This window comes from Pogoniulus pusillus, chromosome 20 (genome assembly GCF_015220805.1).
Source record: "Pogoniulus pusillus isolate bPogPus1 chromosome 20, bPogPus1.pri, whole genome shotgun sequence".
In the NCBI taxonomy this organism is placed as follows: domain Eukaryota; kingdom Metazoa; phylum Chordata; class Aves; order Piciformes; family Lybiidae; genus Pogoniulus; species Pogoniulus pusillus.
This window is the reverse complement of record NC_087283.1, coordinates 23,030,577-23,057,784: the sequence shown is the minus strand read 5'-3', so window position 1 is coordinate 23,057,784 and position 27,208 is coordinate 23,030,577. Positions and strand designations below refer to the sequence as shown.

At 59.4% G+C, this 27,208-nt stretch overlaps 1 protein-coding gene across 1 annotated transcript; it reads left to right on the top strand.

The window, feature by feature from the left end:
* Positions 1-27,208, top strand: CTCF (CCCTC-binding factor). The gene is made up of 11 exons (XM_064160662.1): positions 1-63; positions 13,193-13,982; positions 15,594-15,764; positions 16,715-16,848; positions 17,444-17,564; positions 18,478-18,627; positions 20,688-20,848; positions 22,093-22,275; positions 23,369-23,504; positions 24,072-24,239; positions 25,335-27,208. Exons 2-11 carry the CDS (start codon positions 13,202-13,204, stop codon positions 25,511-25,513), a joined length of 2,184 nt encoding a protein of 727 aa, XP_064016732.1. The 5' UTR covers positions 1-63; positions 13,193-13,201; the 3' UTR covers positions 25,514-27,208.

Below are 27,208 nucleotides of genomic sequence, written 5' to 3'. Positions count from 1 at the left end.
GGCGCGGGGCGGCGGCGGGGCCCGGCGGCCGGAGCGAGCGCTCGGCGCGGGTTGCGGGCGCAGGTAAGAGGTGGCGGGGGGTTTGCAGTCGCTTTCTCCGGCCTCTAGGTGTCACGATGGGGCTCCGGTTCGGCTGGGGCCCCGCAGCGGCCGCCGCCGGGGAAGCAGGGGGCTTTGTCTCCCTCTATCGTCCCCAGCGCGGCCGGCGCTTGGCTGCCACCGCCGCCATTCCCCACAGCGCGGCGCTGGGCTGCGGGGCCCGGCCGGGGCCTCCCTTCCCTGCCGTCCCCTCCCGCCCGGGCCTGGCTACGGCCGAGCCGCCTGCCCCGACTCCATTTTCTTTTCCTTTGTCTCCTTCGCCGCGCCACCGGGGCTGATTACCGCCCCCTCCCCGCCAGCCGCGGCCCCCCTCCTTTTCCCTTCCCTTCCCGTCCCTTCCTCCTCCCCTCCCCCGCCTTCCCCGCCCCGCCGGGCCCGCTCCCGCTCCCTACCCGCCCCGGGTCTTCCACCACCACCGCTTCCCTCCCCCCCCCACCTCCCTCCTCCCTTCCTCGCCTCCGCCCTCGCCGTCTCCCCGCGCACCTCTTCGGGGCTCAGTCCGTCGCCCTCCACCCGCTTGACCGTGACCTTCTTCCCGTGGGTGTCCGGACGGGTGCTGACCGCGGGTGGCGGCGGCGGCGGCGGCTGCGTGTCTCGCTGCCGCCGGCCGCCGCCTCGCTGCGCTGGCGTGTGCTGCGGAGTGAGAGGCGCTGCGAGGCGCTGAGCGGGACTCGAGCTCCCTCTGCAAGGCAGGCTGAGCAGCGCCATGCAGCACCGGGACGCGGGCACGGCTGGGGGGCGCCCGCTCTCGCCGCGATGCCCGGCCACCGACTCCCCCCTCCGCCCCCCACCCGCGCCTTACTCCGCGCTGCCACCGCTCCCCGAGAGCCCCTATCGCATCGGCACCCCCCCGCCACCCCCGCCTTCCCCTCGTACCGCTCCCGAGGCCCCCGCGGGCTCCAGGCCCGCCGCGACGCGCTTGGGAGAAGGGGAGAACCGGGACTGCCACCGAGCCGGCGACAAGTTGTGGCGCTTGCTCGCACTTGGGCCGAGTCGCGGGGCCGCCGAGGCGTGCTCCGGCCCGGCCGCCGCTGCGGGATGGAGCTCCAAAGCCCCTCACAACCCGCGGGTTTATTCCCCGTCTGCCCCGGGTTCGTGCGGCCGGCGAAGGGGGCTGGGGGGCGGCACAAGCCTCGATGGGTTTGCTGTTGCGGCAAAGGCAGTGGCACAGGCTCCGCTGCCGGGTAGTTGCCTTTGTGTTCTTTGCTTCGACTTTAGATTGATTCCCGGCAGTAGGTTGATGCGGGATCAGATTTGGCCTTGCTTTTTGCTTTGTGGGATGCCGTGGATATGGGGGTGGGGGTGCGGGTGTTTGTCACGTCGTCCGCATCCTTTCCTGCTCGCTGAGAGACTCAGGACTCGCCTGCTGCTGCGAACGAGCTCGCTTTCCTGTTTTCGACTTCCTAAGGCTGGCTTTTTTAACACAGTCTCCCCCCCCAGACACCTCCTGCCAGCTGTCGGAGCCTAGTCGTGAAGTCGAGGTGTTGCTAGGCTCGTCCGAAGGCCTCTCTACCATCCAGCAGCTGCGGGGCCGCTCCCGCAGCAGGAAGTGTGTCAGGGTTTGCTCTCTCCCCACTTTGTTCTGCTGCTGCGGAGCCTGTTGAGTTTGCAGGAGGCTGGTGGGTAGAAGCAGCAGCTCCATGTTGTATCTAAGCTGCTGTTCTTGCTTAAACCTTGACTAATGTCTTACTTCACATCCTTAGAGCTGCAGGGAGGAGGAGTTTTAACGTAAGGGCAAAGCAAGGTTGATTGTTTGTATTTGATTTCCTTGCTTTTGCTCTGGGTTGTGTAGTACCAGCTCACGTTTCAGGCACCCTCCACTTACACTGCAGGCGATGAAAGGTTGTTAGGGTGCCCAGAATGGCCTCAGTACAGGATCGGAGGATGCTAGGGGTTGAAGGGGACCTCTGGAGCATTTTGAGTCCAACCCCCCTGCCAGAGCACGGCCATCTAAACTAGAGCAAGACCACACTCCTGAAACTGTGGGGGTATCTTTGAGGAGCAGAAGGTGTGAAACTTGAGTTCCTTGTGGCTTCCAAGTGACCCTGTCAGGGAGCCTGGCCTGGCACAGGCAGAGCAGGGGAAGCTGTGGCAGCAGCGCTGAGCCTCTGGCGGCTCCAGCCCACAGCGTTGCCCAGGGACAGAGCTATTTCAGGAGCTGCTTTTGGTATTAGGCTGCAGCTTGGATGGCAGCCCCTGTCTGCTGCCTGGGTGTCCTCCCCAGCCCTGCTGCCTGCAGGTTGGTACCTGCCTGGTGCTGGTGCTCTGGTAATGCCAGCAGCTGCCCCGCGTTATTCCCGTGTTTGTTCAGCATTTACCTGAAGACCTTTAATGAGCTCTGATTACTGACTTAGGAATGACTGTGTGGAGCCTGATTTCCTTTCTCCCCCTTAGAATTTCCTGCTTGTATAAACGGGGATGATTGGAAGTCAGATGTAGAGCACTGTTAGGCTTATCTGAGAAGCAGCAGGGAATTTCTTGCCCTCGTCACTTCTGCTGTGGCAGCACCATCACAGCTGGTGACAGCTGTGCTGAGCTCTGACCTCTGGGCAGCTCTTCCTGCTCTCTGAGCAGTTCCTCTACCTTGTCCCGTTCAAATCTATACTGATTATATTTGGGTCAGACCTCCCTGCGTTGCCCATCCAGGAAGGTCTCGCTGCTCTTGCAAAGGCAGTGTTTTGAAATGAGAGCAGAGCAGACTGAGAGTGGATGTGAGGAACAAGTTCTGCACCAGGAGGCTGCTGGAACACTTCAGCAGGCTGCCCAGGATGGTGCTTGAGGCCTCATCCCTGGAGTTATTTGAGGTGAGACTGGGCAAGGCTGTGGGCAGCCTGCTGTAGTGGAGGGTGTCCCTGCTGGCTGAGTTGGACTGGGTGCCCTTCCAACCCAGATCATTCCACCATTCTCTTGCCCCTTCTTTACCTGGCAGGGCGTGCTCAAGGGAGTAGCAGAGCAGTAGGATTGCAAGTGCAGCTTGCTGCTGCACTTGGATGTGCTGCAGAGGAGCAGCCGCTCCTGCTCCCTGCACACGAGGAGCTGCTGCCCTGCAGGCTGAAGCTGAGAGCCAAGCTGTGCCTAGTGCTAGTTGTGTGTTGCCTGACTGGTGTGCATCGAGGGGCTGGCTTGGTGTAGAGCTCTGCTCTCCGTTTGGCTCCAGCTCATGCCCACTTCAGTCTGGCTTCTACCAAAGGCTCGGATGTCAGTGCAGCACCAAGCACTGCTGCTCCCCATGCTCTCAGGTGACAGAATCCCTGTGCTCCCCGGCTGTAGCTCAAGGTGTTGGGGTTTTGAGCTTCCCCTTCTTTTACTGCGCTTCCCACTTCACCATTTGTCAGGACTTCAGTGAGCTCTGCTTTTTCTAGACATGCCTGGCATGAAAACTAAGCAGGAGCAACTCATCTGTCTGCCCTCTGTTTTCTGACTGACACAACCATGGAAAGATGTGGGGAGAGAGTGTTGTAGTTGAAGATGAAGTTAACGCTGGAGTAACAGCCAAGTGCAGGGTCCTGCAGCTGGGGCAGGGCAGTGCCCAGCACAGAGCCAGGCTGGCTGAGCAGCTGGGGCAAGGCAGTGGCCAGCACAGAGCCAGGCTGACTGAGCAGTGGCTGCAGAGCAGCCTGCAGCAGAAGGCCTTGGGGGGGTCAGGGGGTGCCCAAGTGCCCAGCAGGCAGCACTGGTGGCTGCAGCCCAGAGCCAGCTGTGTGCTGGCTGCAGCCAGAGCAGGCAGAGCAGCAGCACAGGGAGGGGATTCTGCCCCTCCAATCTGCTCTGCTCAGCCCTCCCCTGCAGCACTGCCTCCAGCTCTGGGAACTCAGCACAGGAAGGGCCTGGAGCTGCTGGGCAGGGGCCAGAGGAGGCCGCTGAGAGGCTGCTGGAGAAGCTCTGCTGTGGGCACAGGCTGGCAGAGTTGGGGCTGTGCAGCCTGGGGAGGAGAAGGCTGCAGGGAGAGCTGAGAGCAGCCTTGCAGTGCCTGAAGGGGCTGCAGGGGAGCTGGGGAGGGGTTTTGGGCAAGGGCTGACAGTGCCAGGAGGAGGGAGAATGGCTTGGAGCTGAGAGAGAGAGAGTGGAGAGGAGGAAGGAATTTTTGGCAGTGAGGGTGGGGAGAGACTGGCACAGGCTGCCCAGGGAGGTTGTGGCTGTTCCCTCCCTGGAGGTGTTCAGGGCCAGGCTGGCTGAGACCTCAAGCAACCTGGGCTGGTGGAGGTGTCGCTGCCCACGGCGGGGGCTGGCACTGGATGATCTCTGAGCTCCCTTCCAACCTGAGCCATTCTGTGACTCCAGATGCAGCTCCCTCACTCCTGTCTTTAAGCCTGTCCTGCAGTTCAGCTCTGCCAGGGCTCAGATTTGGCTTGGAGTTCTCCTGCTGCTGCTGCCGCCCTGGCTGGAGCTGTGGCCCAGCACGGGGCCAGCTTGGCAGTGAGCTGAGCAGCTCTGGCTTGTGCTCACCAAGTTCTGCAGGAGCTGCAGTAGTTTCCAGGCTGCTCCTGAGCAACCTGCTCCAGGCTTCACCTCTCAGGGCTGCTGCTGCTTCCTTCACTGCACAGCTGCCAGAGCCCTGTGGGGGCCACAGCTGCAGGACTGGCTTCAGCTCAGGGCTCCCCAGGCCAAGGACAGGGACTTGCTGGAGAGGGTCCAGCAAAGGGCTGCAGAGCTGCTGAGGGGCCTGGAACAGCTCTGAGGAGGAAAGGCTGAGGGCTTGGGGCTGTTTAGGCTGGGGAAGAACAGCCTGGGAGGGTCTGGTCAGTGCTGACCAATACTCGGAGGGCCAGGAGGGTGGCACCACGCTTTGCTCAGTGGTGCCCAGTGACAGGACAAGGGACAGTGGGCACAACCTGGAAGATCAGAAGGTGCATCTGAACGTGGGGAGGAACTTCTGCAATGGAAAGGTGACAGAGCCCTGGAGCAGGCTGCCCAGAGAGGTGCTGAAGTTTCCATCTCTGGAGAACTTCCAGTGCACCTGGACATGATCCTGTGTGACCTTCTCTAGGTGCCCCTGGCTTGGCAGGGTGGGTTGGGGTGGATGAGGTCAAGGGGTCCCTTCCACCCCTCCCAGCCAGCTTCTGTGCTGTGCCCCTGCTTGTCCATGCTCTGAGCCCAGCAGTGCGCATGTGGAGCACTTCAGCTTCCAGCTTAGCCTCCTTCTTCAAGCCTAGCAAAGCTACTACAGAACTGCCTTGAGCAGAGCCAGTGTCCTCTGCAGAGAGCAGGGTGATGGTGCCACCATTCTGGTCCTCTGCAGGAGCTGCTCTGCTATCTTGCCTGCAGGAAGAAGCTCCACACTTGGCTCTGTCTGTCTCCCAGTGCTGCAGTCTTTATTCCAGACAGATCTCTCCACTGCTAGGTCATTTGCCAAGCAGAAGATTAGGGCTTGGAAAGTGGAACAGGAACTTGCCTTGATTCAGAAATGCCATAGAAGCCAAGTGAGGGTATCAGGCCAGCAGCAGGCAGAGGCTGTGTGGGTGGCAGTAGGTGTGCCCTGCTGCAGCTCAGCTGCTGGCTTTGCAGCAAGTGTCTGCTACCTACAGCAGTCCTGCCCTCAGCTTTGAGCTACAGCAGTGTTGGGCACCAGCAGGGTTTGCAGCCAGGAATCACAACATAGGTACCAGCAGTGCCTGTTCTGGTGTGTCACAGAGCCCCAGCAGGGCAAGCTTGGAAGGGACCCCTGGGGATCACCCACTCCAAGCCCCTGCTCCAGCAGGGCACCCACAGCAGCTTGCTCAGGAGCACAGTGCCTGGCAGGGATTGGAAGCTCTGCAGAGAAGGAGGTTCCACAACCTCCCTAGTCAGCCTGCTCCAGGCCTCCAGCAGCCTCACATCAACTTTCTCCTCCTGCTCAGCTGGACCCTCATGTGTGCCACTTTGATGCCTATTTCAAGGTCCTACACCTGGGCACCATTGAGCAGAGTCTGTCCCCAGCCTCTTGCTCCCCACAGCTCCTTCAGCTCTTGCTGAGCATTGCTCAGCTGCCCTCTGGGGCTGCTCTCCTGCAGGCTCTCAGCCCCAGGGCTCTCAGCCTTTGCTGCTCTGCAGCCTACCCTGGCCTCTCTCCAGCTGTTCTGTCACTGTCGCTGTGCCCTCTGGATTTGGCAGGAGACACACAGAGCTGTGAGAACCTGAAAACCCAAGCACGAGCCAGCACTGGTGGCTGGCAGCCGAGAGCCAGCTGTGTGCTGGCTGCAGCCAGAGCAGGGAGGGGATTCTGCCCCCCCGGTCTGCTCTGCTCAGCCCTCCCCTGCAGCACTGCCTCAAGCTCTGGGAACCCAGCAGAGGAAGGGCTTGGAGCTGCTGGAGAGGGGGCAGAGGAGGCCATGAAGAGTCACAGAGCAGTTTGGATTGGAAGGGGCCTTTGAGATCCTCCAGTGCTAGCCCCTGCTGTGAGCAGGGACACTTCCACCAGCCCAGGTTGCTCAAGGCCTCATCCAGCCTGGCACTGAACACCTCCAGGCAGGGAGCAGCTACATCCTTCCTGAGAAGCCTGTGCCAGTCTCTTCCCCACCCTCACTGGCAACAATTTCTTCCTCCTCTCCATTCTCCCTCTCCTCTCTCCCAGCTCAAAGCCATTCTCCCTCCTCCTGGCACTGCCAGCCCTTGTCCAAAGTCCCTCCCCAGCTCTCCTGCAGCCCCTTCAGGCACTGCAAGGCTGCTCTCAGCTCTCCCTGCAGCCTTCTCTTTTCCAGGCCACACAGCCTCAACTCTAAGCCTTTCAACATGAGGGCCTCTGTCTGGACCTCGCCTGCCTTTGGTTCTGTTTACCATCTGCCCAACACTTACTGAGATGCACTTGCTGTGATCTGTGACTCAGAAGCAAGTTGATGACAGTTCAGGCTCCAGGAGTCTGCCCTGCCCACCACCCTTCTGCTCTAGGTGTTTGGAAACCTGGAATTTCCTGTACCTGCTACAGCAGTGGTGTGCTGCTGCCCTGGGCTGGCCAGCCTGGCATTAGGTTCACTATCAGTGGCTTTAGCTTTGATGAGCTGCATCAGATTGTCACTGGGATGTGCCCTGGGGGGCAGCTCTCCGTGGGGTGGGAGCTACATTCCCTGAGCTTCTCCTCTCACTTGCAGCCTGAACTCCCTCATCCAGGCACTGGCACTGCTTGATGAGTGCTGCTGCAAAGATGCCAGGAGAAGCTGTGCCCCCAGCCTTTGCTCTTGGGCATTTGTTCACTTAGATGAACCTCAGAGGGAAGCCAAACCCAAGCAGCTCCAGAATGCCAAGGAACTTGCTGCACAGGTCGGTCAGGTGTGGCAGTGTCTGGTGGTGCCACTTTCAGGTGAGGTGGCCAAAGGTGCCACTGATATGGACAGTGAGGCTGGGGCACTATAACCAGGTTGGTGGGTGACACCAATCTGTATGACCTGGGTGACTCCCTGGTGGGAAGGTTCCATCCAGAGGGACCTGGACAGGCTGCAGAGCTGGGCCCAAGCCACCCTCATGAAGTTCAAAAAGGCCAAGGGCAAGGTCCTGCAGCTGGGGCAGGGCAGTGCCCAGCACAGAGCCAGACTGGCTGAGCAGCTGGGGCAGGGCAGTGGCCAGCACAGAGCCAGGCTGGTAAGCAGCTGGGGCAGGGCAGTGCCCAGCACAGAGCCAGGCTGGTGAGCAGCTGGGGCAGGGCAGTGCCCAGCACAGAGCCAGGCTGGCTGAGCAGTGGCTGCAGAGCAGCCTGCAGCAGAAGGCCTTGGGGAGGTCAGGGGGTGCCCAAGTGCCCAGCAGGCAGCACTGGTGGCTGCAGCCCAGAGCCAGCTGTGTGCTGGCTGCAGCCAGAGCAGGCAGAGCAGCAGCACAGGGAGGGGATTCTGCCCCTCCAATCTGCTCTGCTCAGCCCTCCCCTGCAGCACTGCCTCCAGCTCTGAGAACCCAGCACAGGAAGGGCCTGGAGCTGCTGGGCAGGGGCCAGAGGAGGCCGCTGAGAGGCTGCTGGAGAAGCTCTGCTGTGGGCACAGGCTGGCAGAGTTGGGGCTGTGCAGCCTGGGGAGGAGAAGGCTGCAGGGAGAGCTGAGAGCAGCCTTGCAGTGCCTGAAGGGGCTGCAGGGGAGCTGGGGAGGGGCTTTGGGCAAGGGCTGGCAGTGCCAGGAGGAGGGAGAATGGCTTGGAATGAGAGCAGAGCAGATGGAGGGGTTTGGACAGGATGCCCTTTGATGTCCCTTCTCACCCAGACCCCTCTGTGGTTCCTTGTTCTGCTGTATCTGACTGCCTGTCCCTGGATTAGTTTCCAGCCTGTGTTCATGGTCTGAGAGAGTTCTGTGTCAGGGGAAAGGAAGGGGAGAGCTGAGAGCAGCTCTCCTGGCCACAGCACCTGGTCTCCCTGGTTGCCAGGGGGAGCAGAGTGGTCAAGGGTGATGAAGAGCCTGAGTTACTTAATCACTTCCTTTGCAGTGTTTTGGGCTTGCAGCAGAGTGGCTGGAAAAGGACCTTGGGTGCTGCTTGAGCCAGCAGTGTGCCCAGGTGGCCAAACAGGCCACCAGTCTCCTGGCCTGGATCAGCAGTGGTGTGAGTAGGGTGGAGTGGTGGAGTCCCCGTCCCTGGAGGTGATCCAGAAGCATGGGGACATGGTTTGATGGCCATGGTGGTGCTGAGTTGCTGGCTGGACAGGATGGTCTTGGAGGCCTCTTGCAACCCAACCAATGCTGTGATTCTGTGAACTTCGGTGTGAGGGTGCCGGAGGCCCGGAGCAGGCTGCCCAGACCCCCGTTGGCCGCTGTGCTCCTGGTCCAGCTGCTGTGAGTGCGCTGCTGCAGCAGGGGGTTGGAGTGGGTGATCCTGGGTCCCTTCAGCCCCCCTGCTGGTGAGTGGTGCCGAGGAGGCCGCTGCAGTGCCGCGGCAGAGCCGCTGGAGGGCAGCCGAGCTCCGCCCGCGGCTGCTGGGGGTTGTGTGGGCAGGAGGCTGCGGCCCGGGCCGGGAGCGCTGAGCGAGCAGCTGCGGCCGGGAGGAGCAGAGGCTCCTGGTGCCTCTGCTGAGCGGCTGCAGCAGGCGTTGCACTCCTCTCGTCCTCTGAGGCAAGCCGTGCCCCTAGGCAGCTCTCTGGTCTCGGTGACCTTGCTGGCAGCGTGAGGCAGCTGCCAGTCTTCACCTGCGAGTGACCTGTGCCGTGGTAGGCACAGGAGAGCCTGGGCCGGGAGGTGCAGGTGATGCCTCCCTGCTGCTCTGCTGCAGGATCTGCCTCAGCAGGACCCCAAGGGGCGTCTTGGCCTGTGCCAAACTGGATTTGTTTGGCTCTGCAGATGGGTTCCTGCCCTCTCAGAGTCACGGATTGCCTTGGGCTGGAAGGGACCCTCTAAGGGCACCTTGTCCAGCCCCCTGCAGGCAGCAGGGACAGCTCCAGCCAGAGCAGGCTGCACAGGGACACAGCCAGGCTGAGCCTGAATGTCTCCAGGGATGGGATCTCAAGCACCTCCCTGAGCAGCCTGTGCCAGTCTCTCCCCACCCTCCCTGGGCACAACTCCCTCCTGATGCCCAACCTAACTCTGCTCTGCTCCACTTACAAGCCATTGCCCTCAGCCTGTCCCCACAGCCCCTTCTGAGCAGTCCCTCCCCAGCCTGCTTGCAGCTCCCGTGCAGATAGTGAAGTGCAGCTCTGAGGTCTCCCTGGAGCCTTCACCTCTCCAGGCTGCACAGCCCCAGCTCTGCCAGGCTGTGCCCACAGGGGAGGTTCTCCATCCCTCTGAACATCTTTGTGGCCTCCTCTGGACCCTCCATCGTTTGTTGGTAGCCATTTCCCACAGACTAATATTTTGTTTGTCTCTGCTCTTCCTCTTGTTCAGAGACTCTTGGTCTCCTGAAGAGGCTTCTTTTGCCTGCAAATCCTTGGGATAATGAGGCAGTCCCCTGGGATTGTTTGGCAGCTGCTGGCAGCCCAAGCCCTGCTTGGTGTACCACTGGCTGGTGGGAAGTGCTTGCATCATCTCCTCTGCTTCAGCTGTTGGTCCTGATCTGCTCTGACTTGAGAGGCTGCTGGGTGGGAGAGGGGGGGCTGGGTGCCTGCAGGGAAGCCGGAGGTGGCATTCCTGTGTTCTGGTGCCCTCTGCTGCTGCCTGCCACAGTGACACTGCCAAGGAAGCAGCACAGTGAGGGGCCCAGGCTTCAGCAGGCCGCGGACCAGCCTGAGCCCTCTTGTTCTCACACCACAAGTGGCAGAATCTAGAAGAAGCAAGGGATGAAAAGGAAGGGCTGCAAAAATCCTAGAGCGTGGAGTTGGCAGAGCCAGGGCAGCCTGGCAGCTGTGCCCCCTGCACTGCCTGTGGGGGTCACAGTCAGCATCTGAGCTTAGCTGGAGGTATCTGGAGGTGCTTGGTGAGATTTCAGTGTGGAGTTTGTGAGGTAGGATAAATACATTGTTTTGAGGCCCTCAGTGCAAGAAGGATGTTGAGGGGATGGAACAGGTCTGGAGAAGGGCAGCAAAGCTGGGGAAGGGTCTGGGGAGGAGCAGCTGAGGGATTTGGGGATGATTAGTGTGGAGAAGAGGAGGCTGAGGGAGACCTCATTGCTCTCTGCAGCTAGCTGGGGTTGGGCTCTGCTCCCTAGGATCAGGTGATAGGAATGGCCTGGAGTTGTGCCAGGGGAGGCTTAAATTGGAGAGGAGAAAAAATGTCTTTGCTGGTGGAATGGTCAGGGATTGGCACAGGCTGCCCAGGGAGGTGGTGGAGTGCCCATGCCTGGAGGTGTTGCCAAGCTGTGTGGCCATGGCACTTGGGGCCGGGGTTTGCTGCCCATGGTGGGGTTGGGTTGCTGCTGGGCTGGATGCTTTCAGAGAGCTTTCCCAGCCCAAAGCATGCTGGGCTGGGGGCAGGCAGCCTGACAGGGCTTTTCTGCTCAGCTCTGGGGTTGGAATCCAATGTTTCCCACAAGCTGTGCAAGGAGAATGGCTTTGGAAATGGAGCCTTGACCTTGGTACCTTTCTGCCACCTGAGTGAGGGTCAGAAAGCATCCTGCCATGCTGCAGGGAAGGTGTGGACATGGCCGTGGGATCTGCTGGGATATTTCCCAGGTGAAGCACCTGCAGCAGAGGCAGCTTCAGGGAATGCTTCTTTCCTGTGCTCTTGGTCCCCTCCTGTGGGGGAAACTGTACCAGGCTCATCCCTCAGCTGGGATGGCTCTGGGCATGGCCTCCTGCAGAGGGCAAGAGGCATGTCGTGCGGCTGGGTGCAAAGCAGAAGGCTGCGTGGCCTGGGGGCGAAGGGAGCCCCAGAGTCAGGCTTGTGTGCAGCTGCTGGCAGAGCTCAGCTCAGTGCTGGGCTCCAAGGCTGTGTATGGGCAGGCTCAGCTCCTGGGGTCTGCCAGCTCTGAGCTCACTCACTGCCAGTTCCAATTTCACCCCAGCTTTGCCTGCCTGCTGCAGCTTCTCCAGCCTGCACCCTGCTCTGCTCTGTTCAAGGTACAGGGTGGGAGCAGGATTTGGCCCCAAGCTGTCTGCAAGATATCCACTGTCACAGCTTCATAGGTTGCATCTAGCTGGAAGGGACCCTCCGAGGTCACCTTGTCCAAGCCCCTGCAGGCAGTAGGGACAGCTCCAGCCAGAGCAGGCTGCACAGGGACACATGGAATCTGGCCTTGAATGTCTCCACGGACAGAGCCTCAGCCACCTCCCAGGCAGCCTGTGCCAGTCTCTCCCCAACCTCCCTGTGCACAACCCTCCTGATGCCCAACCTAACTCTGCCCTGCTCCACTTCCAAACCATTGCCCTCAGCCTACCCCTGCAGTCCCTCCCCAGCCTGCCTGCAGACCTTGAAGAGCAGCTTTAAGGTCTTCCTGGAGCCTTCTCCAGACTGCACAGCCCCAACTCTGCCAGCTTGTACCCACAGAGGAAGTTCTGCAGCCTCTGGCCATCTTGGTGGCCTCCTCTTGACCTTCTCCAGCAGATTCGTGTCCTTGTGCTGAGGTCACATGGCTGGCCCCAGCCCTGCAGGTGAGGTCTGAGCAGAGGGGCAGGATGCCCTCTCCACTGCTGGTCACTTGCCTGACTCTGTGTTGTCCTCCTTCGTGTTTAGAGCAGTTTAACCAGGCAGAGGTGAGTTGTGTGACCTCAGACAAGGGAGGCTTCAGTGCTTTGCTCACTTCTCTGGGAAGAAAAAGCCCTCAGAAGTTGTGCAGTTCTCAAATTGTAGAATCATGAAATCATTTTGGTTGGACAAGTCCTTTCAGATCATCCAGACCGACCATTCCTTAACTCTGCCAAGGCTGGGGCTGAGCCATGGCCCTCAGCACTGCAGCTCTGCCTCTGAAACACCTCCCGAGCTGGGCATTCAGCCACCTCCATGGGCAGGCTGTCAGGGAAGAAGTTTCCTCTAATGTCCAATGTGAATCTGCCCTGGGGCCACTCGAGGACATTTCCTGCTTGTGTCACTTGTTCCTTGTGAGCAGAGCCCAACTCCAGCTGGCTGCAGCCTCCTCTGAGGGAGCTGCAGAGAGCAATTAGGTCTCAGCCTCCTCCACGCTAACCACCCCCAGCTCCCTCAGCTGCTCCTCCCCAGCCCTGTTCTGCAGACCCTTCCCCACTTTTCTTGCCCTTCTCTGGACCTGCTCCAGCTCCTCAAAGTCCTTCTGGGAATGAGAGGCCCAAAACTCAATCCAGGGTTTGAGCTGTGGCCTCAGCAGTGCCCATCAGAGGGGCACAATCCCTGCCCTGCTCCTGCTGCCTACACCACTGCTGCTCTGGCCTGCAGGTGGCCGTTCCCTGGCTGTTTACTTTCAGCGAGATGTTGAAGGGCATGGCCAAGGACAGCCTCTGGTGGTGCTGAGCTGAGAGGTGAGCAGAGCAGCTGAGTGCAGAGCAGCTCTGCCCGTGGGGTGTGAGAAATGGGAACGTTGGCATCACCACACGCTGCTCCCTGCACTCCTGCCTTTTGCTCTCTGCTTTCCTTTCCCTCCATCTGAAGATCTTTCATGGCCCTTCTGCTGGCCTCCTCTTGCTGCCCCTCTTCTTGCCCTCCTGGCCATTTCTCCAAACTGCTTTGCCCAGGCAATGTTGGATGCCCACAGTGGTCCAGGCTGGTGCAGAGCTGGAGCTGCCCACCCAGTGCAGTGCTGCTGCCAGCTGCTGGTCCCTGTGCGTGGGGTGCCGTGGGTGCTGTGTGACCTCTTGTCTTGTACCCCACAGCCAGGGGCGATGGAAGGTGAGGCAGTGGAGGCCATCGTGGAAGAATCGGAGACTTTCATCAAGGGCAAGGAGAGGAAAACCTACCAGAGGCGCCGTGAGGGCGGGACGGAGGACGATGCCTGCCACATGCCCCCCAGCCAGGCCGAGGGGGCCGAGGTGGTGCAGGACGTCAACAGTAGCGTGCAGATGGTGGTGATGGAGCAGCTGGACCCCACCCTGCTGCAGATGAAGACCGAGGTGATGGAGGGCGCCGTGCCCCAAGAGGCAGAGGCCACGGTGGACGACACCCAGATCATCACCCTGCAGGTGGTGAACATGGAGGAGCAGCCCATCAACCTGGGCGAGCTGCAGCTGGTCCAGGTACCCGTGCCAGTGACTGTGCCCGTGGCCACCACCTCTGTGGAAGAGCTCCAGGGAGCTTACGAGAACGAGGTTTCCAAGGGAGGCCTGCAGGAGGGGGAGCCCATGATCTGCCACACCCTGCCTCTGCCAGAAGGCTTTCAGGTGGTGAAAGTGGGGGCGAATGGGGAGGTGGAGACCCTGGAACAGGGCGAGCTGCAGCCCCAGGAGGACCCCAACTGGCAGAAGGACCCAGACTACCAGCCCCCAGCCAAGAAGACGAAGAAGAACAAGAAGAGCAAGCTGCGCTACACCGAGGAGGGCAAGGACGTGGACGTCTCTGTCTACGACTTCGAGGAGGAGCAGCAGGAGGGGTTGTTGTCCGAGGTCAATGCAGAGAAGGTGGTTGGCAACATGAAGCCTCCCAAACCAACCAAAATCAAAAAGAAAGGTAAGCTCAACACTGAGGGCCCTGCTGAGCCCCTGCTGTGCCTGTGGTGACCGAGTACCTGCTGGGGGGAGGGGCACAGCCCTGCTCGGTGCCTCCTGCTGCTGCTGCAGTGCCCAGCTCTGCTGCTGCAGCTCCTCCAGCCAGGCCCTGTGTTGTTCCTGCTGCCCTGGTGGTGCTGTGGCATTCCCAGTGCCCTGGAGCACATGGAGGGGTGGTGCTGTGGCATTCTCAGTGCCCTGGATTACCAGTACAGCCTGGGAAGCGGTCTGCTGGAGAGCAGCCCCAAGGAGAGGGCCCTGGGAGTGCTGGGGCAGAGCATCCCTGGCACAGCAATGTGCCCTAGGGGCCAGGAGGCCAACTGGGGCCTGGGGGGCGCTCAGCAGAGTGTGCCCAGCAGAGCCAGGGAGCTTCTCCTGCCCCTCTGTTCTGCCCTGCTGAGAGCTCCTCTTGAGCACTGCCTTCAGTTTGGGGCTCCCCAGTTGCAGAGGGACAGGAACTGCTGGAGAGGGCCCAGGGGAGGCTGTGAGGATGCTGAGGGGCCTAGAGCAGTGCCTGGGGAGGAGAGGCTGAGGGCCCTGGGGCTGCTTAGGCTGGAGAAGAGAAGGCTGAGAGGGGATTGGATCAATGTCTGCAACTCTCTGAGGGCTGGGGGCAGGAGGTGGGGACAGGCTCTGCTCACTGCTCCCTGGGCTAGGCCAAGCAGCAGTGGATGGAAGCTGCAGCACAGGAGGCTCAGCTCAGCACAAGGGCAACTTCTTGGCTGGAAGGGTCCCAGAGCCTGGCACAGGCTGCCCAGAGAGGCTGTGGAGTCTCCTTCCCTGGAGCCTTCCCAGCCCTGTCTGGAAGTGTTCCTGTGTGCCCTGAGCTGGATTGTGTGGCCCTGCTCTGGCAGGGGGTTGGAGTCGATGAGCTCTCTAGGTCCCTTCCAATCCCTGACACCCGTGATGGAAGGGTGGTGCTTTGGCATTCTCAGTACCCTGCAGCACATGGAAGGGTGGTGCTGTGGCATTCCTACTGCCCTGGAGCACAGTTGATGTTGTGCTTGAGGTAGCATATGGGTGAGAGTTTGTTCCAGCTGGTTTGCACCAGGAGCCAGCAGTGGCATTGATTGTGGGAGATGCTCAGCATCTGCTGAGTAATGTAACCTGGAGGGGCTGCAGGAATGCTGAAGAGGGACTTTGGACAGGGCTGGCAGTGCCAGGATGCGGAACAAGGGCTTTGAGCTGGGAGAGGGGAAAGTGAGATTGGAGATGAGGAAGAAATTGTTGGCAGTGAGGGCGGGGAGAGTCTGGCACAGGCTGCCCGTGGAGGCTGTGGCTGCCCCCTGCCTGTCCGTGTCGAAGCCAGCATCCAGCAGCAGCTGTGTTGGGCTGTTCTGGCAGCTGGGGGCTGAGGAACCCTCTCGGGAGTGCAGAGGGAGCCGTAAGTGCTGCCGCAGCAGGCTGAGGCCAGGCCACAGGCACTGCCTGTTGCCAAGGACGTGGAGTTGGATGTGGTGGCTGCTTGTGGCAGCTGCCCCCCCTGGAGCCTATCCATTGCCCTGCCCATCTCTCCCCTTGCACACCAGAGTGCAGCTTTGCCCAGACTAAAGGTGGTTTGCTCCCTGCCCAGGTGTAAAGAAGACATTCCAGTGTGAACTCTGCAGCTACACCTGTCCCCGGCGCTCCAACCTGGACCGCCACATGAAAAGCCACACCGACGAGAGGCCACACAAGTGCCACCTCTGTGGCAGGGCTTTCCGGACAGTCACGTTGCTGAGGAACCACCTCAACACTCACACAGGTACTGCAGGCTCCTGGCAGGGGCTGAGAGAAACCCAGCAGGGGTGCTCCAGAGTAGGGCCACCTACTCAGAGCTGGGGCTGTTCAGAAGGTTCCAGGGAGACCTCAGAGCAACCTTTCAGGACCTGAAGGGGCTCCAGGAGAGCAAGGGAGGGACTTTGGACAAGGGCTGGCAGTGGCAGGATAAAGGACAATGGCTTTGAGCTGGGAGAAGGGGAGGCAGAGTGCAGATGAGAAAGAAATTGTTGCCAGTGAGGGTGGGGAGGGACTGGCACAGGTTGCCCAGGGAGGTTGTGGAGCACAGAATCATAGAATGTGATCCTTGATCATTCTGTGCTCCACAACCTGCCTGGAGGTGTTTCAGGCCAGGCTGGATGAGGCCTTGAACCGCCTGTGCTGGTGGGAGGTGCCCATGCCCATGGCAGAGGGTTGGCACTGCCTGAACTTTGAGATCACTTCCATCCCAAGGCACTCTGAATCCATGCAGGGAGCAAACCCCTCCTAACTCCATGCCCTGGGTCCCAAGCCAGACAGCAGAGCTCAGAACCAGCCCCTGCAGCACCTTTCATTGGTCTGCGCTGAACCTTTGGGTGTCCAGCTGCAGGTAGATGAGCTGTAAGAGAAGCTCAGCTCCTTGTGCCCACTCTGCCCATGGCACTGCTGTGAAAGTGTCTCCTTTCTCTGCCTGCTTGTGTCTGGGTGGTTGCACAACCTGGTGATGCCGAACCAGGGATGTTTCTTCCCTGAGGGGATCTTCACTGTCTGAGCTCTTCACCCACGGCTGCCAGCAGCTGAGACTGCAGGCAGCACACAACACAGAGCTCCCAGATCCTCCAGAGCCTGCCACTGCCTTGCTGATTCGCTGACAGCCACCAAACTCCCACCCACACTTGTCCCCTGGTCTCTCCTCTCCCTGCCCATGCCGGTCTCACCCTGTGCTGCCCCCACCAGGTACTCGCCCTCACAAGTGCCCAGACTGCGACATGGCCTTCGTCACCAGCGGGGAGCTGGTGCGGCACCGCCGCTACAAACACACCCACGAGAAGCCCTTCAAGTGCTCCATGTGTGACTATGCCAGCGTGGAGGTGGGTGCCTTCCTCTGGGACCTCCTGCCCCCTGCCACACCCCCAGCACAAAGGGGATTCTGTTCCTCTGTTGAGACTCCTCCCTGCGGTGCTGGGGCAGCTCTGGAGTGCTCAGCACAGATAGGGACCTGCTGCAGCAGGGCCAGAGGAGGCCACAGCAGGGCTGGTAGGGCTCTGCTGTGAGCCAGGCTGGCAGAGTTGGAGGGCTGCAGCCTGCAGAGGAGAAGGCTCCAGGGACACCACCTGGTGGCCTTGCAGTGCTGGGAGGGACTCCAAGAGAGCTGGGGACAGCCTTTGGAGCAGGTCCTGTTGTGGCAGGCCAAAGGGAGATGGTTTGAACTGAGAGAGGGAGCTTGAGAGTGTAGAGGAGGGGGAAATGTTTGGCACTGAGGGTGGGGAGAGCCTGGCCCAGGCTGCCCAGAGAGGTGAGAGCTGCCCCTGGGTGGCACCGCTGCAGGTGAGGTTGGTTGTGCCTGTGGCTGCGGATGTCTCTGCAGGGGTATTGGAGTGGATGAGCTTACAAGATCCCTTCCCACCCAGAGCAGCCTATGAGTGTCTGATGTGTGCTGACTGCAGCCTCTCCCTTGCCTTCTAGGTGAGCAAATTGAAGCGCCACATCCGGTCGCACACCGGGGAGCGACCCTTCCAGTGCAGCCTGTGCAGCTATGCCAGCAGGGACACCTACAAGCTGAAGAGGCACATGAGGACCCACTCTGGTACGGGTGCTCTCTCCTGCTGCCTGGGCTGGGCTGTGCCTGGCTGCTAACAGCAGAGACATTTTGTAGTGTAATGTAAAGCCTGCATAAAGTCTGAAGACAGCAGGGCTGGGAGCTGCCAGGGACTGAGTGAGCTGGGAGTAAAGCTCTGAGAGCATCCAGGCCAGCAGCCACCCAACCCCACCATGGGCACCAAACCCTGGCCCCATGTGCCATGGCCACGCAGCTCTGCAGCATCTCCAGGCGTGGGCACTCCACCACCTCCCTGGCCAACCTGTGCCAAGCCCTGACCACTCTTGCAGTGAAGGCGTTTTTCCTCCTCTCCAACCTAAGCCTCCCCTGGCACAATTCCAGGCCAGTTTCTCACCTGAGCCCATGGAGCAGAGCCCAACCCCAGCTGGCTTCAGCCTCCTCCCAGGGAGCTGCAGAGAGCAATGAGGTCTCCCTCAGCCTCTTCCACACCAACTACCCCCAGCTCCCTCAGCTGCTTCTCCCCATCTCTGGTCTTCAGACCCTTCCTCACCTTTGTTGCCCTTCTCTGGACCTGCTCCAGCCCCTTGATGTCCTTCTGGGAGTGAGGGCTCCAAAGCTGCACCCAGGATTTGAGGTGCAGCCTCATCAGTGCCCAGCACAGGGGCACCATCACTTCCCTGACCCTTCCTGCTCCAGGCCGCCTGCTGGTGGCCTTCTGGCAGTTCCCTGCAGGGCCTCTCCTTCCTCTGAGAGTCACACAGAAGAATTTAACTCCCTTCACTGGAGTCTCTTCCTGCGTGCTGGAGCTAAAGCTGGCAGAGAGGGCCACGGCTGTTCGTGCCAGCCAGCTGCATGGCGTCGTTTGGGGCGGTTGGCTGCTTTGGGGTGTTGGTGAGGTCTGTGGTTGCTGAAGGCCCTGTGGTGCTGTGTTGCTGTGCAGGAGAGAAGCCATACGAGTGCTACATCTGCCACGCTCGCTTCACCCAGAGTGGCACCATGAAGATGCACATCCTGCAGAAGCACACAGAGAATGTGGCCAAGTTCCACTGTCCTCACTGTGACACTGTCATAGCCAGGAAGAGCGACCTGGGTACGTATGGCAGAGGGAGCCTTGGGGGCTTGCAGTTCACACAGCACAGCTACTGCCTCTGCCTCTTCACACTGGTAACTACAAGGTGAATCCCAGCCTGGATGGGGGTGGAAGGGACCTCTGGGGGTCATCCAATCCAACCCCCTGCTCCAGCAGGGCACCCACAGCAGCTTGCCCAGGAGCACAGTGCCCAGCTGGGTTTGGAAGCTCTGCAGAGAAGGAGGCTGCACCACTTCTCTAAGCAGCCTGCTCCAGGCCTCCAGCACCCTCACACCAAAACAACTTTCTCCTCCTGCTCAGATGGAACCTCTTGGGTGCCACTTTGTGCCCCTTGTCCTGTCCCTGGGCACCACCAACAAGAGTCTGTTCCCATCCTCTTGCTCCTTTAGCTCTTCATCATGCATTCAGCCAGGTTGGAAGAGAGCTTCAAGCTCATCCAGTCCAACCTAGCACCCAGCCCTAGCCAGTCCACCAGACCATGGCACTAAGTGCCTCAGGGCTGCATTTCTGCAGGCTCTCAGCCCCAGGACTCTCAGCCTTTGCTCCTCACAGAGCTGTTCCAGGCCCCCCAGCAGCTTTGCAGCCTCCCCTGGATTCTCACCATCAGTTCTGTCTCTCTTGAAGTGGTGAGCCCAGAACTGGACCCAGGACTCCAGCAGCGCCTCGCCAGGGCCAGCACAGGCTGAGATGGTGTCTGTCAGTGCAGACCTCAGCCTGCAATAGCTTCTGAAAACTACAAGAACTTCCTTTTGCCCCTCAGTGCCTGCAGCCATGCAGACTTGCCAGGCACTCAGGGCAAGAGGCTACCTGCAGGCATTTACTGATCTTGGCCTGAAGTGCCATCTCTGGAAGAGCAGAAGCTGCCTTGGCTTGAGCTGCTGCAGGCTGGAAACCATTGAACCTCCTGCACAGATGTCATCATGTGCAAGGGCTTGAGAGAGCCCCGAGTCTTTGCAGTATCAGAGCCTTGATCTCCTGGTACCCAGTGTGATTAGAGCTCCAGGCCCTTCTGGTCTATGTGATGGCAAATTAGCAGGCCTAGAGCAGCTGAGGAGGAAGCCAGGATTTGGCGGAACTGTGTCTGTGAGGAGGTCCTTGCTCCAGTGCTGGCCTCTTGGGCTCCCCTCCAGCACAAGGTGCTGCAGCACTCAGCTGATGTCAGGAAGCAGGGAGCTGGCTCAAAGCAGAGGAAGGCTGATGGGAGCTGTGAATAATTTGTTTTCTACTAAGGCTCGAGTGTCCCTTAAGCCACCTTGTGCAGCTGCACGGGACTCCTAGTTGGAGGATTTTGAGGTGGCTAAAAGCTTTGTCAGGGATTTGGTGCTGTGTCCCTGGTGCCTTGAGCTCTGTCTCTGGTTCTAGTCCTGCAGCAAATCCTGCTTTGCCCTTAGATCTTGGCTGACTCCTGCTGTATCCAGGCAGTTAGAGCAGTCTGCAGCCAAGCAGCCCAGAGTTGGACACTGAGTTTGATGTTGACGTGTTCTCAGGTGCAGCTGGATGGGCCAGGTTGGCACCTTAAAGGGCACCATGGACAGGGAGATCAGCCATGGCCACAAAGCTCTGCAATACCTCCAGGCATGGGCACTCCACCACCTCCCTGGGCAATCTGTGCCAATCCTTGGCCACTCCACCAGCGAAGACATTTTTCCTCCTCTCCAACATAAGCCTCCCCTGGCACAATTCCAGGCCATTTCTATCCCCTGAGCCCAGGGAGCAGAGCCCAGCCCCAGCTGGCTGCAGTCTCCCCTCAGGGTCTCAGCCTCCTCTTCTCCACACTACCCACTCCCAGCTCCCTCAGCTGCTCCTCCCCAGCCCTCTCCTCCAGACCTTTCCCCACCTTTCTTGCCCTTCACTCACCTTGCAGCTTTTCTACAAGACCTCCCTGTCTGGAAGTCCCTCTGGCTGCCCCAGACAAGAGTTTTGGGTTTCTTAAGTTGAATCCTGAGTTACCTAAATCCTTTTTCTGAGGCTTGCGTGGCGGGGAGCTGTGTGGGGGTGGGCTGTGGGCAGAGCCGGGCAGCCCTGGCGCCGGTGAGAGCCTGCTGCTGTTGTCCCTGCAGGGGTGCACCTGCGGAAGCAGCACTCCTACATCGAGCAGGGCAAGAAGTGCCGCTACTGCGATGCCGTCTTCCACGAGCGCTACGCCCTCATCCAGCACCAGAAGTCCCACAAGAACGAGAAGCGCTTCAAGTGTGACCAGTGTGACTACGCCTGCAGGCAGGTCAGCCCCTGGCCCCGCCCTGCACCGCCAGCGGCATGCCTTGCCTTGGCTCTTGGCTTTCCCCAGCTGTCGGGGCGGGTGAAGGGATCGAGTCGCTCTTGCAGCTTGGTGTACTGCTCACCTGTAGAAGTGCTAGGGGTGGGTAGCTGTTGGCAAAGGGATTAGGGCCCAGCCAGGGCAGAAGTATCTGGGAAGGAATAGCACAGAATCCCAGCGTGGTGGGGTTGGAACCCCCCTGCCAAGCCAGGGGCACCTAGAGAAGGTCACACAGGATCATGTCCAGGTGCACTGGAAGTTCTCCAGAGATGGAAACTTCAGCACCTTTCTGGGCAGCCTGCTCCAGGGCTCTGTCACCTTTCCATTGCAGAAGTTCCTCCCCACGTTCAGATGCACCTTCTGATCTTCCAGGTTGTGCCCACTGTCCCTTGTCCTGTCACTGGGCACCACTGAGCAAAGCGTGGTGCCACCCTCCTGGCCCTCCGAGTATTGGTCAGCACTGACCAGACCCTCCCAGGCTGTTCTTCCCCAGCCTAAACAGCCCCAAGCCCTCAGCCTTTCCTCCTCAGAGCTGTTCCAGGCCCCTCAGCAGCTCTGCAGCCCTTTGCTGGACCCTCTCCAGCAAGTCCCTGTCCTTGGCCTGGGGAGCCCTGAGCTGAAGCCAGTCCTGCAGCTGTGGCCCCCACACGGCTCTGGCAGCTGCGCAGTGAAGGAAGCAGCAGCAGCCCTGAGAGGTGAAGCCTGGAGCAGGTTGCTCAGGAGCAGCCTGGAAACTACTGCAGCTCCTGCAGAACTTGGTGAGCACAAGCCAGAGCTGCTCAGCTCACTGCCAAGCTGGCCCCGTGCTGGGCCACAGCTCCAGCCAGGGCGGCAGCAGCAGCAGGAGAACTCCAAGCCAAATCTGAGCCCTGGCAGAGCTGAACTGCAGGACAGGCTTAAAGACAGGAGTGAGGGAGCTGCATCTGGAGTCACAGAATGGCTCAGGTTGGAAGGGAGCTCAGAGATCATCCAGTGCCAGCCCCCGCCGTGGGCAGCGACACCTCCACCAGCCCAGGTTGCTTGAGGTCTCAGCCAGCCTGGCCCTGAACACCTCCAGGCTCAGAGCCTCCGCAGCCCCTCTGGCCACCTTGCTGCAGAGCCAAACCCAAGCCGTTGTCCCCTTGCTGTGGGACCTTTGGCGTTAGGGATGAAGCTGTGGCTGCCCTGAGGCCTGGCACAGTGTGCAGCTGCGCCCCCCTCACTTGCAGGAGCGGCACATGGTGATGCACAAGAGGACACACACCGGGGAGAAGCCCTACGCCTGCAGCCACTGCGACAAGACCTTCCGGCAGAAGCAGCTCCTGGACATGCACTTCAAGAGGTACCACGACCCCAACTTCGTGCCCGCGGCCTTCGTCTGCTCCAAGTGCGGCAAGACCTTCACCCGCAGGGTACGCAGGGCAGCGCCGCGCCGGCGGCCGAGGGGCGGGGCGGAGGCTTACCCGTCAGGGAGCATTCCTGGCGGGGTGGGGAGAATGGGCTGCAGCCAGAGCAGGGAGAACAGCAGCACAGAGAGGGGATTCTGCCCCTCCCATCTGCTCAGCCCTTGCCTGCAGCACTGCCTCCAGCTCTGGGGACCCAGCACAAGGAGGACCTGGAGCTGCTGGAGAGGGACCAGAGGAGATCACCAAGATTTGTAGAGCAGTTTGAGTTGGAAGTGACCTCTGAGCTCAGCCAGTTCCAACCCCTTGCTGGAGAGGGTCCAGAGCAGGTGGTGGAGAGTCACAGAATGGTTTGGATTGAAAGGGACCTTCCAGACCATACAGTGCCAGTCCCTGCCATGGGCAGGGGCACCTCCCAGCAGCCCTGGTTGCTTAAGGCCTCATCCAGCCCGGCCTTGAACACCTCCAGAGAGTGGACATCCACAGCCTCCCTGGGAAACCTGTGTCAGTCTGTCCCCAGCCCTCATTGCCACCAGCTTCTTCCTCATCTCCACTCTGCCTGCCCTTCTCCCAGCTCAAAACCATTGTCCCTCATCCTGGCACTGCCAGCCCTTGTCTAGTGTCCCTCAGCTCTCCTGGAGCCCCTTCAGGTACTGATCTGAGGTCTTCTTGGAGCCTTGAGGCTCAACAGCCCCAACTCTCCTAGCCTGTCCCCACAGGGGAGGTTCTCCAGCTGTCTGATCATCTTGGCAGCCTCCTATAACCTGCTCCAGCAGTTTGATCTTCCAACAAAGTCTTTCTGAGAGGAAAGGAGGGGGAGTATGGTAGAATTCAAAGTGTCACAGAATCCCAGAGTGCCAGGTTGGAAGAGACCTCAAGGACCATCTGGTCCAACCTTGCTAGCTGATGGTGGAATTGAAACGAGCTGGCTCAGCACCCTGGCAAGCTGAGTCATAAAGTTGCCTGGTGCAGCAGACTCCCCTCCTTGGGAGGTGCTTCCAGCGTCTGGCTGTGCCCACAGGAACAGTGGTAGGACACTTGGGTGGTGGCAAGGTGACAGTGGAGCTCTCTGCTGAGGGCTGCTGTGCTGTCTCCCTGGCAGAACACCATGGCCAGGCACGCAGACAACTGCTCCGGGCCCGACGGTGGCGAGGGCGAGAACGGAGGAGAGACCAAGAAGGGCAAGCGAGGGAGGAAGAGGAAGATGCGCTCCAAGAAGGAGGATTCCTCGGACAGTGGTAAGGAGCAGCCCAGGGGAGTCACAGCCTGACACTCACCCTGGCAGCTCCTCTGGTCTGGCTCTCAGGCTTGGATCTGCTCACCCTGAGAGTCACCCTGGTAGCTCCTCTGGTCTGGCTGTCAAAGCTAAGATCTGCTGATCTCTGTGAGCAGTTCTCTGGGGGTGTTTTTACTGCGGGCCACAGCAAGGATGGTCACAGATGCTTGAGGCTCAGAAGTTCCCACCTTTATTGTACACCCCTGTGCTGCTCAGGGTTGTTCAGGTGGGCTTGGCATGGGCTGATAGCTCCTGGTGAGTCTGGGAGTAGCCCAGCAGGGTGTTGCTTGGTGCTTTCTCTGCTACTGTCTCCCTTGAGCTTCTTCGTGGGTGTGCAGAGGAGCCTTTGTCACACAGCCTGAGATAATTGCTTTATCTCTGAGGGACACCTTGTTCTGTCTGATGGGAGGGGAGCAGGTGGACAGGCTGTGCCACCAGCTTCTCCTCAGAGCTGGGTCGTCCCTCTGGACATGGATCTGGAGGTGGTGGCTGGAGGTGTTCCATCCCCTGATCCAGTCGCTTCCTCCAGAGGAAAATGCTGAACCGGATCTGGACGACAACGAAGATGAGGAGGAGACAGCAGTAGAAATCGAGGCTGAACCAGAAGTGGAGCAAGAAGCTCCTGCACCACCTCCCAGTAAGAAGAGAAGAGGAAGACCCCCAGGCAAAGCTGCCAGCCAGCCCAAACAGTCCCAGCGTAAGTGCCGCTGCTGCAGCTGCTGCTGCCTCCAGTTGGGGGCGTGCTGCAGACCTTGGGCCTCAGAGCAGCTTGAGCTGCTCCTCGGCAGCGTGGGAATGGAGCTGTGGCTCCTTCCCTCTCCACAGCAGTCCCTTAAGTATCCCCAGCAAGTACCCTGGTGGGGCACTGCAGCTTGAAGCCAGGGAAGAGCCTGGTGTGCCCCATTTCTGCTCTGCCCTGCCCTGCTGAGGCCACACCTGCACTGCTGTGTCCAGCTCTGGGCTGCCCAGGGCCAGGGACCTGCTGGAGAGAGCCCAGGGCAGGCTGTGAGGATGCTGAAGGGCCTGGAGCATCTCTGCTGTGGAGGAAGGCTGAGAGCCCTGGGGCTGGGTAGTGTGGAGAGGAGAAGGCTGAGAGGGGACCTGAGCAGTGTCTGTAAATACCTGAGGGGTGGGTGCCAGGGTAAAGGTGCCAAACTCTTTGGCAGGACAAGGACCAAGAGGAATGAGCTGGGACCCAGGAGGCTGCAGCTGAGCGTGAGGAGAAAGTTGTTTGGTGTGAGGGTGCTGGAGGCCTGGAGCAGGCTGCCCAGAGAGGCTGTGGAGTCTCCTGCTCTGCAGAGCTTCCAAACCCTGCCGGATGTGGTCCTGTGTGCCCTGCCCTGGGTGCCCCTGCTCTGGCAGGGGCTCGGACTCCGTCTCCAGAGGTCCCTTCTGACCCCTACCCTTCTGTGATTGTGTGATCAGAACATGGGACAGAGACTCGCAGAGTGGTTTGGTGGGAAGGGACCTTGCAAGCTCATCTAGCCCAGCCCTGCCGCACTCAGCAGGGACAGCTGCAGCCAGAGCAGGCTGCCAACGGCCACAGCCAACCTCACCTGCAGTGGTGCCAGCCAGGGGGCAGCTCCTACCTCTCTGGGCAGCCTGGGCCAGGCTCTCCCCACCCTCAGTGCCAAACCTCCCTCCCTTCTCTGCACTCTAGGCATGAGGTCACAGAGCAGATGTCTTCCATGGGCTGTACTCCTGCTCTGGCATGGGGGTTGGACTGGATGACCTCCAGAGGTCCCTTCCGACCCCTGCCCTCCTGTGATCCCTTCCCTCTCTGCTCCTGCAGCTGCAGCAATCATCCAGGTTGAGGACCAGAACACAGGAGAGATCGAGAATATCATCGTGGAGGTGAAGAAGGAGCCTGACGTTGAGACGGCGGAGGAGGAGGAGGCGCAGCCTGCTGTGGTGGAAGCTCCCAATGGAGACCTGACCCCGGAGATGATCCTCAGCATGATGGACCGGTGATGGAGGCCTGGCAGGGCGCTGCTGACTGGACTGGCCTGGGCTGTGTTTAAACGGCTCACTTCTAATTTTTGTTGTTGTTGTTGTTTTCCCTTTCCTTTGGTTTATTTTTGTTGGTTTTGGCTTTGGGGAATGCAGATTTTAGCCCTTGTACCAAGCCTGCCGGGGGGAGCCCAGACCTGCCGAGCGACCGCGGGGGGTCAGCGGCCTTCACCTCTTGCCCGTTTGTGCTAGGATCATGGAACGTTTAGCAACTGTCCCGGGGAGGGAGGTCCCTGAGGGTTTCCTGCCAGGTGCTGCTGGGTTGAGGTTTTTGTGCTCTGCCCCACGGGGGCCACCTCCAGCCGCAGGCACTGCTGGAACCCGCTAGAGGAAATGTGATGAACCACTCTGGACCTGCCCCCTGCCGGTTTCCCAGAGCCCCCCCCCCTTCTCCTCTGCCCCCGGTAGTGTTTTTAACGGCAAGCCCCCGCCCTCGGGAGGCTCCCAGCCTTTTAGCCTGCCCGGCTGGTCTGTCCTGTTGGGTTTCCTTTGGCTGTTCCCTGCCGCCTGGCCCCGGCTCTGCCTCGGCGGCCGCACAGAGTAACACTTGGCTTGCTCCAGCTGGCTCCTCCTCTCCTTAGGCTGCTTTGCCTTCTGCAGAGCATTTTGTCATGGTCAAGCTTGTAAATAACTTTAATTTGGGTTTTTTTTGGGGGTGTTTGGTTGGGTTTGTTTTTTACATTTTAATCTTTTTTTTTCCCCCTCCCATCAATTAAGAAGTCTGCAACCCTCCACTTGACATAACCCCCCCGGGATTTTAATTCCTTCTGAGCTAAGCCAAGAGTCTGATGGAGCAGCAGTGCTGGGAACGCTGTGGAGACAGGACAAGGAAGGAAGGAGAACAAAAAAAGCCCTGAGAAAACCTGGGTTTGAAGCACACCAAACTGGAACCATGTGTGATGAGCCTCCCGTTTTTGAGTTCTGACCTCCAGACTCCTGTTTCCTTCCTGCTCTATCTCATAACTCTCTCATTGGTATTTCTTTTTGCTTTGTGTTGATGACTCCTACAGTAAGGCATAAAAATGGTGATTTATGAGTGGGATTTGGGGGGGGGGGGGGGGGGAGGGGAATGGTCACTGCAAGCCCTTGACCTGGGCCAGAAGATTTTTACTTAGGTCAGTAAATGAAACCGTTTTTGGATCTCTTAATGATTAAACAAAAAAGCAAACAAACAGACAAAAAAAAACCCAAAAACAAACAAAACAAAAAAAAAAAGGAAAAGAAAACCACCAAAAAATACCAAAAAAAAAGGAAAAAAAAGGTAAAATGGAAAAAAAAAAGGGTAAAAACTACTTAAAAACAAAAAAGGGTAATGTGAAATACAAACTGATGCCTGTCCATGACCTGTCACATGGTAAAATATGTAAGCTTTTTATAGAGCCTCAGTCTTGCTGATTTCAACCCAACTTTTTCTTCTATGTATCGCTTTTACCAGAGCTATCAGGTTAGCTACCAGAGCTTAGGTTGATGCATTTTGTACTTAGCTGTACTGTGTGAGAGGTTTTTTTTTATTTTTTTTTTCCATTATTTTAGGAAGCCAACGTGGGGGAGAAAACAAACAAAGGCAAACAAATACTGTTATAAAATATGTAATGGGGTTGGAAAGCTGGGAAGGAGAAGATGCTGCTGTACAGCTAATAAATAATAATGGATTAA